Source organism: Strix uralensis, chromosome 4, assembly GCF_047716275.1.
Source record: "Strix uralensis isolate ZFMK-TIS-50842 chromosome 4, bStrUra1, whole genome shotgun sequence".
NCBI lineage: Eukaryota > Metazoa > Chordata > Aves > Strigiformes > Strigidae > Strix > Strix uralensis.
This window is the reverse complement of record NC_133975.1, coordinates 108,473,078-108,483,153: the sequence shown is the minus strand read 5'-3', so window position 1 is coordinate 108,483,153 and position 10,076 is coordinate 108,473,078. Positions and strand designations below refer to the sequence as shown.

At 47.6% G+C, this 10,076-nt stretch overlaps 1 protein-coding gene across 3 annotated transcripts; it reads right to left on the bottom strand.

Annotated features, from left to right (window-relative positions):
• Window positions 1-494: 494 nt before the first annotated feature.
• Window positions 495-10,041, bottom strand: GSTZ1 (glutathione S-transferase zeta 1). 3 transcript variants are annotated; one of them, XM_074868492.1, is made up of 9 exons: window positions 9,888-10,041; window positions 6,669-6,720; window positions 5,884-5,951; window positions 4,965-5,045; window positions 4,382-4,507; window positions 3,770-3,845; window positions 2,857-2,909; window positions 1,513-1,562; window positions 495-880 (listed from the first exon to the last, which is right to left on the bottom strand). In XM_074868492.1, the coding sequence occupies exons 1-9, from the start codon at window positions 9,906-9,908 to the stop codon at window positions 754-756; spliced, it is 654 nt and encodes a 217-aa protein (XP_074724593.1). In that variant the 5' UTR covers window positions 9,909-10,041; the 3' UTR covers window positions 495-753. The 3 variants fall into 3 exon arrangements, with proteins under 3 accessions (XP_074724593.1, XP_074724594.1, XP_074724595.1); XM_074868493.1 differs by lacking the exon at window positions 9,888-10,041 and adding an exon at window positions 7,250-7,326; XM_074868494.1 differs by lacking the exon at window positions 5,884-5,951 and having other exon boundaries at window positions 9,888-10,014.
• Window positions 10,042-10,076: the final 35 nt, after the last annotated feature.

The window sequence follows — 10,076 nt, the reverse complement described above, 5'->3', positions numbered from 1 at the left end:
ATTTTTAGTGTATGGGAATGAGCTGGTTGTGTTTTGCTGACTGGCACAACCACCTAGCTTTAGACTAAAGCTCTAGACAGACTTTTATTATAAATTCCACAAGACTGCTGCTAGACATAAGGAAGAGGTACAAATCAGTTGTCCCAGGTAGTAATTCTCTTGTCATTGCAAGCGGTGGCAGAGTTGCTGACTGTTGTCTCTTGCAAGACCTGCGGGACCCAACAAGGGTTGGGATTAAGCTGTCTTCTGTCAGAGACTAGCTTTTACTGTTTATATCCATGACACTGATGATTACACCATAGCTCTGAGGCAGCTGCAGGGACAAGCAGGCCTGATAGGTTAGTAGCCCATTGTGTATAGTGGTTCCCTGATGCTCTTTCTGTAGGTGGTAGAAAGAAGCAGCCCCTGTGAGGAGCCCAGAATTGGCTCAATGCCTCACAGTTGTTTGTGGCCACATTCCCCAACCCAAAGCCATACAAAGGGGACTTCAATAATTATGGATGCTTCTGCTTTAATCTGCTTCATAGAGATACATCAGATACAAAAAACATAGTCAGAAGTAGCTGCAAGCTTTCCAGCAGAGGCATAGCTCCTGTAAGGCATCCAGGCTACTTCCAGGTCCTCTTTCTTCCCACCCAGATGAAAGTGAGACCATAGTACTAGGGCTTCGGGCTGGCACTGAAGTCCTACTGAAGCTGTAGCTGTTGTCCTCTTTGACGCTCCAGCTTACTTGGTTTAGTGAGTAGAAGGGCTTCAAGCTCGCAGCTCTGCAGGAGTATCTGGCTGCCGGGATGGGTGGCTTACTTTGAATGCCTCTAATTCCAGAAGAGCTTTGTTTATTCTGGTTATTGTGGGATATGGGCCCATGTCCACTTTGAATCTGCAAAAGGAAAAGAGTTTCTGAGATACTACGAGTTGGACAGCCAGTGCAGCAATCAGCAGAAGGTCACAGCAGTGTGCTGTGCCTGCCCAGTATGGGAGAGTCTCACAGGCTGGGGTACATTTGCATTAACAGAAAAATTTCATCCTTGTAGGTTTAAAAACAAATGCTGGAGGGAAGGTTAGTTAGTTCTTCCATCTTCACTAGGCTTTTACATAGTGTGCAGCACAGGGTAAAAAGGCACTATGCTTTTCCTGGGAATCATGCAGCCACTACTTGCATAGGTTTAAGGCTTTCAACAAATATAGTCAGATTAATCTTTTCCCTGTGTGCAGTAGGGCAAACAGGGAGAAAGGGCATGGAGTGCAGGCAACCTTAGCTTTTCTAAGGACATAGATCAGGTTTCCTCCAGGGGCCTCTGAAAAGAGAGCACAGCTCCTTATTTACAAGAGCTTCCAAAAGAGACAGTATTTATGACACATGAAAACTAATGCAGAGAATCCCTAACTGGATAGGGAAGGCAGGAGGGATGCTTTCCTAACAGGCACAAGGAGCAGCAGAAGGTAAGCTCTGACAGCCCAGCACTGGGAGTAGGTGCCCTTGAAGAGTGCCTCAAGCTTAGCCTTAATTACCTTTCAGCATTGAAAACTTGAGGCACCAAGCACAGATCAGCCATGGAAACCTGCAAACGTAGCAGAGAAAAGGAGTCAGAGTAACTCAGAGACTGTCCTGTCACACTTTGCTGTGGTGGCAGACTTTGAGAGCAGGATAGAAATTATTTATCAGCCAGTACAGAGGAGTTATCATGAGAATCTTTAATCCAGCATTAATAATATGACAGTGGTACAAGGAAAGGAACTTCATAGCAGTCACTAGTAGAAGAAGCCATCAGCCTTTAGGGAGCCTTATATTTACCAGCTGATCAAGACAACCTCAAGGACACAGTGCTTCTATGGCAACTACCTCTGAGCAAACAAGTCTGCTGGCAAGCTGCAGAGGGAGGCGATGGAGGGAGGGGGGAGTTTGCGTGGCTGGGAAAAGATGAGTAAATTTTGCTTGTTTGCATTGTAAGAGTATCAAGCAGCTCCTGCCAATGTCAAGACCTGATACATGATAGGGCCTTTGCACACAGGCTCAGGGACTTGCAATCTGAAAAGACGACTCAAGGACAGCTAGCTGCCTATCCGCACAGAAGCAGCTGCCCCCACCCCACACCCAGATCACCCAGCTCGGGGTGCCTTTCAGAGCACACATTATTCTCCAGTATAGGATCTCGTAACTAGCCTTTTCCCAAGGGCTCCAGCTCCATAAGGCTCCTACTAGACAATCCTCTGCATCACAGGATATTGCAGGAGCCTTCCTTTTTTCTGAGGCTTTTATAGGAACAATCCAATTGCCTGCCAAACAGGACTACTAAATGGACGAGGCCTCAGTGGACTCCAGCTTGGTAAGGGTCATAACAGCTTGTATGTGAGCTCTCTGTCCATGTTAAAACTGGACAAACAGAGCAGAAAAGTACAGTACAACTTGGTTAAAGGTTAAACCTTTAAACCCCGTCTGGGGTTAAACCATGACAGTTCCAGAGAGCAGAGCTAAGAACTGAACCTGTGTTTCTTGAGCCAAGCTTTGCCCCTGTGACAGGACACTTTGAACTCCCAAATCTCTTAAAAATTAAATATATATAATCTGTTTCCACATCCTCTAGTACTAGCCAGATCCTAGATACAGCTGCAGAATCTGGCCATCAGCAGGTTATAGACAGGGACAAGTAAACATCTCTGTAATTAACTGAAAGTCAGTAATGGCCTAAGCAAGATCCACGGAACAGTGTTTCTTCCAGCAAAGGCACTGCACGTAACTCCAGGCATGGGATGGGGTTGTGCTGTGTCTCCACAACTAATTTCCTTTCCTATTTTATGGAATATACTGGCATTTTCAGTTCTCTAATGGTACACAACACTCTCTCAGATACTTACTTCATCCCCCACACAGTAGCGCCCAGCAGTGTGGTGCAGAAGCTGTTCCAGTGCTGTCAAGAGAGGTGGTACACTGGTGTGAGGCATTGGAAACTCATTTGAAAGGGATACCAAGGACCTTTTAGACTGGGAATTATGAACAAGAACATTTTGACACTGAGCTGGGTATGAAAAGGAGCATTTGGGGACAGAACCTAGAAGGAAGAGAAATCTTACAACAGCATAGTTATGGGAGTCTTTAGGGTTCTTCAGCTTTTTGGGACCCAGGGTGATTTCAGCTGCTTCAGGCAACGCACCTGAAATACTAAGAGGGCAATGCAGAGATATGTGAACGGGGAGGGAAAAAATGCAAAAGTTCAGTCAGTTTGCTTCTGTCCAGAAGTGAAGATGGGCCTGCCATTCCAGCACATGGGAGAAAGTGTTTTGAGGAAACAAAAAGCACCGTATTTCTCCCAGGGAGGTAAAGAAATACTCTGCTACTTGCTAGAGTCTCTGGGAGTTTGCCATCAGGTATCTTTCATCTGATTACAAAAGCATATAGATGGATAGAACTTTAAAGCAAAAGGGACTAGTTTGGGAGCAGCTGGGTGGAAAGGAGAAGTGCTGTCAGCCCTCATGCTTCAGGGTGAATCAACTGCTGCAGTGTACAGGATGGCCCCAGGCTTCCCCTCCTCCATGTGCAGCAATGGAAGCTCCCTGCAGACAGCATCTTTCCTCCCAGACCCTGGAGATCTAGCAGTCCTGGACAAGGGACTCCGGGCAGGAAGAGCACTGTCTCTGCCAGCAGGGCAGGACCCCAGTACACCAGCCTAGGGAGATCTGTTTTTCTGTTTGAAGAGGAAAGTAGGACCCCAGCAGTGCAGCATTTTGAAGGGTCTCTTGAAGTGCTGATCATTTTATATGTGAGACGCACCTTGAAAGCCAGATGCAATGCAGTTCTGAGCCCATTCCATTTTTTTCTCCCCCATTTGTTTCAGGATGCTCAGGTTCTGCAAAGGCAAGCGATCTCCAGGTTAGATTAACAGCTGCGGGCTGGATCCTGCCCACTGCCTCATCCAGTGGAGAAGAGGGGAGATGAGGAGTTGCCAAGCCTGAACCCCCAGCCTGAGGTCAGCCTGCTGGGTCAGCCCTGAGCTCACCCTCACCAAATCATGCACCCTGCAGCCTCTCTCGAGACTGTCCTTCTGTAACAGAGCTGCCAGGGTATCCCTTTGCCTCTGCCCTTTGGGTTGCTCAATGGTCTTCTTCCTAAAACATCCTAGACCTAGCAGTGAAACCATATGGGTTCAGCTGTTTCTGGAAAGAACCTGGGGTGCTATAGGATTTTCTTTGTAGGAAATACTGTATTGTTGCCATTGGCAAATCAAGCAGAGGCTAAGCAGAGATTTCATCTGCTAACACACAACCTTAAGGTCTGCCACTCTACTGGCTGGCAACAATTTAAAGAGACTGAGCTTTTCAGAGATACAGACTCCTGGAAACCCATCCTGGTTTTCTCATTTGCATGGATATGACAAGGCAATACCTGGAGTGGCTGAATGCCAGAGACAATGTGATCTGCGATCATTCTGACTTGGGCTCTCTTCTTCAGATCTTGGGGCAGGAGCCTGGGGTTAGGATGGGTGTCTTCTAGGTAATGAATTATAGCTAGCTGTAATGAACAAAGAGGTCAGGGGAGGTTATTGGAGAACCAAGGAAAAGTTCACATCCTAAGTGACTGAGAAAGGGGGGCTGATCCAAGAGAATACAGCTGGTTTTGAATTAAGTTTGTTACCAATCCAAGCAACAGAATATCTCCTTCGATATCTGCTTGGGATCTTGTTGTCATTTAGCCCAGCTGTAATTTCAGGCAAACCCTGGCACGGCCATCTAAGTCAGACTATAAACTGCTCAGTGAAAGCTGAGTTGAGCTTAAATCTTTGACAGCAGTTTCCCAGCAAAGGCTATGTGCTATTTCTGCCCCCAAGTGGGATTGTTTATCACAAATGCCATCTCTTTTCCAATGCACAGATGAGAGCTCTGGGGGAAAAGATGGGGCAAAGCCATCCCCTCCAGACTGAGCAGCAGGCTGGAGTGAATGGTTAACAGGGATGGGGCTGGTAACTCACCGACTGAGAAAGGGTGATGCCATCAATTTTCAAGGCTGGGACTTGCTGCATTGGATTCACTGCCTTGAATTCAGCAGAAAACTGTGGAAACAAACCTGAGAGTACTGCAACAAGGAATTCTTCTTCCTTGTTTTCTTCCCCTAGAACCCAGTTACCAAACCTGGCTTTTCCCTCTACCTCAGTACTAGTATTTGCAGTAAGCTATGCTTACTATTAGTCTCCAGCAAGCTATGCAGTAAGCTATGTACTACTAGTCTCCAGCAAGCTCTCGCTGGGGCTCAGGGATTGTTACATCCGAGGCCAGACTGCCTTACCTCTTGACAAACCATCAATACAAAGCCCAGGATGGGTGGTGCTGCAGGAGTGTCACTGTTACTGTTCTAGCTCTCCAACTCTGTCTTAGCCCATATTGGCACATCTAGCTGGTGGTATTACTAGGTGCACAACTCCCTGCTATGGCGCCCTTGAATAAGTTCTCAGTGAAGATCTCTTCTGGCATCCCACCCCTTCGTTTTGCAAGTCCTTTGCAGCCCCTTGTTATATCATTTAGCATCTTCTGGACACACACACTTTCTGGTGCTAACTGAATGAGGTCAAGTCTGTGTTTAAACTGCAGTGCAGCTTCTCTGAAGTCTATGTGCCAGATATGTTCAGTTATATCATGCTAAGCAGGAGCAAAAGATCTTCAGCCTTATGAAATCCAGTCATATGTTTGAGGAAACAACCTTTAGTCTCCTGCAGTCATCTTCTCCCTCTGTCTTGCATGCCAGGGAATACTGGCTGAAAGCAACTATTAACTACAGAGAAGCAGTGAGGAATTCAGTGACTTTGCCTGTGAATTTTCTAGTGCTAATCCCGGTTCTCCTAATGAACCCCAAGTTCAGTACCCCTGGAGAGAGCAATGGAGCTGTATCCTTACCTGCTGCCCCCCATCCTTCAGGAGGTTCACTGGCACCAGATCATAGGAAATCCCTTTCAGAGCCAGTGCTAGGGAGAGCAGAGTGTACAGCTTGAGACAAGCACACTGAGACCAGTTTCATTGGTAACGGGCTCAGGGAAATGTTACCATCTCCATTTAAAAAAAGAATGGGTTTAAAACCAAAAAAGACCCTATCCCTCAAGAAAGGTGGCCTGAGTCCACTGAGAAGACAGTGCTCTGGCAAATGAAGGACCAAAGCACTAAAGATCAGTCCTGGCAAAAACACTGCATTTTTCAAAATCAGCTTTGCCACTCTTTACAGCACAGACTCTCCTAATTTCGCTTATAGAGGGCAGGGGGCCCTGTGCTCACCTGCAAAACCTTGCTTAAGACTGTCTCAGTACAAGTAGGGACCATTCCCAGCCCTGCTTACCTCTCAAGACCTGGGCAGACCAGAGTCTGAAGCAGTATCTGTGTAAAAACAGAGTGTAGGGCCCCTCTACATAATGTCCAAGAAACAGCTGTCTGCATCATGTTGGCTTTACAAAAGGAGTAATCCCCTCTAACTAGCTGCAGGCTGAGTGAAGCCCTCCTGTCTGTTCCTCTCCCTTCCCCCTGTTCCAGATAAGCTATGGTACTCCCCTCCCTCCCACTGGGGAAATGCCTCACTGTTGCAGGTTCCTGTTTGCCGATCTCTCTCTTAATAAGTGACTAATTGGTTAGTGAAGAGGAGGATACTGCAATAACACCAAGACAATAAAAGAGAGATCAACACTGGATCTTACCGATTCTCACTCTCCAAGAGCAGGAACTTCGGAAATAGCTATAGAGTATTGGCTGAGAAGAGAAAGAGAGATAAAGTGGGTATGTGGCAGGAACACCAGAGTATTTTAAGGAGAACAATACATGAACAGAAGGCATTTCAGGAACTATAAGACAGGGAAGAGCAAAGTTTGGGGGAGAGAGGGGTCCTTTCTGAAAGTACCTGGACATACTGGTAGTATCACTGTCTTTCATGCTGGCCCTCTGAATATTTAGTTGCACCTGGTGTTTTCAGCAATGCACAAGTGACCTTAAAATTATCCCTTACAAAGCTTCCCTCTTTGTCTCTATCACGTGTTGCTAACTTCTATCCCATTTTAGATTTTTGAATCAAATTCCCCACTGATTGTGCCAAACACCTGCACTGAGTATTTGCGTGGCATGAAATAGCTTTTCCAGCCATGCAGGGCAGGGTCAGGTCTCTTTCCAAACAAAAAATGCTTCTGCTGTTTGAGATGAAGGCCAAGAGGGCAGACAATTCATCTCCACTTGAACCCTAGCACTAAGGCAGCTTTCCTGGACACTTCCACCCTCAACCTCTCACCTTTTCTGATGCCATGGTCAGTATGTCCAATCTACTCCAGGAAATAAAAACAACCTCTTTGCTTTCCCTTTTAACTCAGGTGGGATGGGGGAAGGCTTCTCTCCTAAAGCCAATGAGAAGAGGACTATGCCCCCAAATCTGTGCCCAGCACACAAAAAACAGCCAGTCAGATTCAATGCTGAGCGACTGCAGGCAGCTGCGTCAGCAGTCCTGTGTGTTGTGCTGCAGCCCCAGTCCTGATATTAGAACCATTAACCAGCTTTGAGGTTGGAAGCACATTTAGGAACCATCCTTATTTCCCTAGCTTTTTGTCCATAAATAAATAATATATCTAGAGAGCCTGTCAGGCTCTCAGCAGTTGCCAATGAAGAAATATAGCCCTAGGGAACAAAACAAGGAAACTGAAGCCACATGCAGAATTTCTGTTTCACTAGGGAACGACTGCCAGCTTGCTGAACAGAGGCTGCCTTTGCAGGGAGGTCCCTTAGGGTCCTCCTGTAGCCCTCCTCCCATCAACACCAGCTGGTACAGAGGGTTTTCTACATTGCAGGCCTGGGAGAGGCTGCTACTCTGCTCCTGAGCCAACTTTGAGCAAAATACAAAGCACACTTTTTTGTGTTACAGTCTTTTCTTTCCACACAGGAAATTGGTACTCATGCATGTCTCCAAATAAACCTGTAATCATGTCTCTCCTTCCTTCCATAGATCCCATGGCATGCCAAGGATCTCTCTGTGTCTCCACCCTCCCAAAATGCATAGAAATTATACCAGAGACTAACAGCAAGGCAGAAGGTGGCAGGGATTTGCTCACTGACACACAATCCGTCAACAGAAAACCAGAGAGACTCTAAGGATTTCTGTGCTCCAGTCCTCTTTGTAAGCTTGATGCTTCTCTTACAGTTTAGATTGGTTCAAATAACTTTAAGTGAGGTATTCATTTGTTTAAATTACCCTAATCAAAGTTTACTGGAGTAATGGCTTATAAGCAAGCAGGGAAGTGATGGCAGTATTGGCAAAACTTTTGTGGACAAAGTATTTACTGATTTTCTTAAATTCTCTGCTTCTGGAATCAGGGCATCAGAAATCTCAGCTATGCTTTTTTTCAAGTGTCTAGCTCACTGGGTTGCAGGGAAAGAAACAGAAACTATGGCTTCAAAAGGGAAACGCACGGCATTCATGACATACTATTTGTACTAGTCTTTCCTGGGGACCTTGCTGATGATTTTTTGGCTCAGAAATTCATGTCCTTCACCACATCTGTTTTGGACTCTGGCCTCTCAGCTGGCAGAGACATTACTCCTGATCCTCTTTATAACTCTTTGTTTTTGCAGCCTGCGCTATCATTTGTAATAAATTGTGCTAACTAATTGCTTCACTCTATAATAATTTCAAGGACCCAGGGGATTTCACCAAAAAGAACATAGAAAACAACCCATCCCTCAGCTGGGAACTGTGTCTCCAGAGGCTGGGGCCTGCAGTGATCACTTTTCATGCTGTTTTGGTCCCAGTAGCAAGGCAGATCACAGGCAAAACAATCAGTTAAGACTAGAGACAGCAGGAGTGTTTGCCCTCAGTAGACAGGTCCCAGAGTGACATTCTATCTGGTCTTCCTCAGAGGAAGAGCTAAGCACAGGCCAGGGAAGTAGCAAGGAAGAACTGCCTCCATTTACAACCCCACGGGGTGCAATCCCCATAGCTGCAGGTTAGACCCGTTGGAGCTGGGAGGATAGCAGGACAACATTTGCTTAAGGCCTACTGAGATTTCTGGTTTGGTTCTGATTTCATTTCCAGCATCAATGGTGCAGTGAGGAAATTTTGGGCTTAAATCCCAATCTAGTGTAAAAAATGGGGGAAATGCTGTTTAGGAAGATGGAAGAGACACCCCAAACTTTGTGCACGGAGCTCTCAGGTTTCCAAGCCAGTCCACTTCAGTATGGTCTCCTGTGGATATTGCCTCTTTCCAGGCTATATTCGGGATGTCCTTGGAAAGGCAAAGTCTTTCACCTGTTTCTTGAGACCCATCACTCCAAGCAGCCTGCACACAGACTGAGGCCGGGCTCATGTGGGACACAAGAGAAAACTGCTTCTTGGAGGCTCACAGAGGGGAAACCTCAGTGTCTGAAAGGCACTGCTTGTATGCTGTTGGCTTAAAATGTAAAAGTATAAGCAGGAGGCACAGGTTTGCTCCTAAACTCTCAGTATCTCTGCAGCAGGCGTTGGTGTTAACAGCTCACGTGGATAAACTATCTTAAGTAAACACCACTGCTTTGAAGGGCATTAGTTTTACTTAGGATGGGGGCAAATTCCTTGCTCTCCACTGAGACAGAGATGTGGGTGCAGGCCAGGGCAGCAAAATCTATTTCAGAGCCGCTGTGCACGGGGGTGCGATCCTCCCGGTAACCGCCCTCTCCCAGGGCACCAGAAGCTGGCTCAGGCCGCCATCCCCGGCAGCTGCTGAAGCGGGCGGCGAGACAAAACCGAGCGAGGTCTGCGCCGGCTGAGGGCGGAGAGCCGCCTCCCCGAGCCCGCTCCTTCCGCCTCTGGCGCCACTATCGCCCTCCCGCTCCCCTCCCGCCCCGGCCCGGCCCGGCCCGGCGGGGACACGCCACAGGGAGGGCGTGGAGCCAGCACCGCGTACCTTGGCCGCGGCAGAGCTCATCCCGCGCCGCGACCCTCCGCGGGGCCGCAGTATCAGCCTCAGGCCGCCCCTCTCCTCAGGGCTCAGCGGCAGCCAGGACTGCCGCTGCCCCGGCAGGACTACATCTCCCCGCGTGCCCCGCGCCCCGCCCCGGCGGGACTACATCTCCCAGTGTGCCCCACGCCCCAT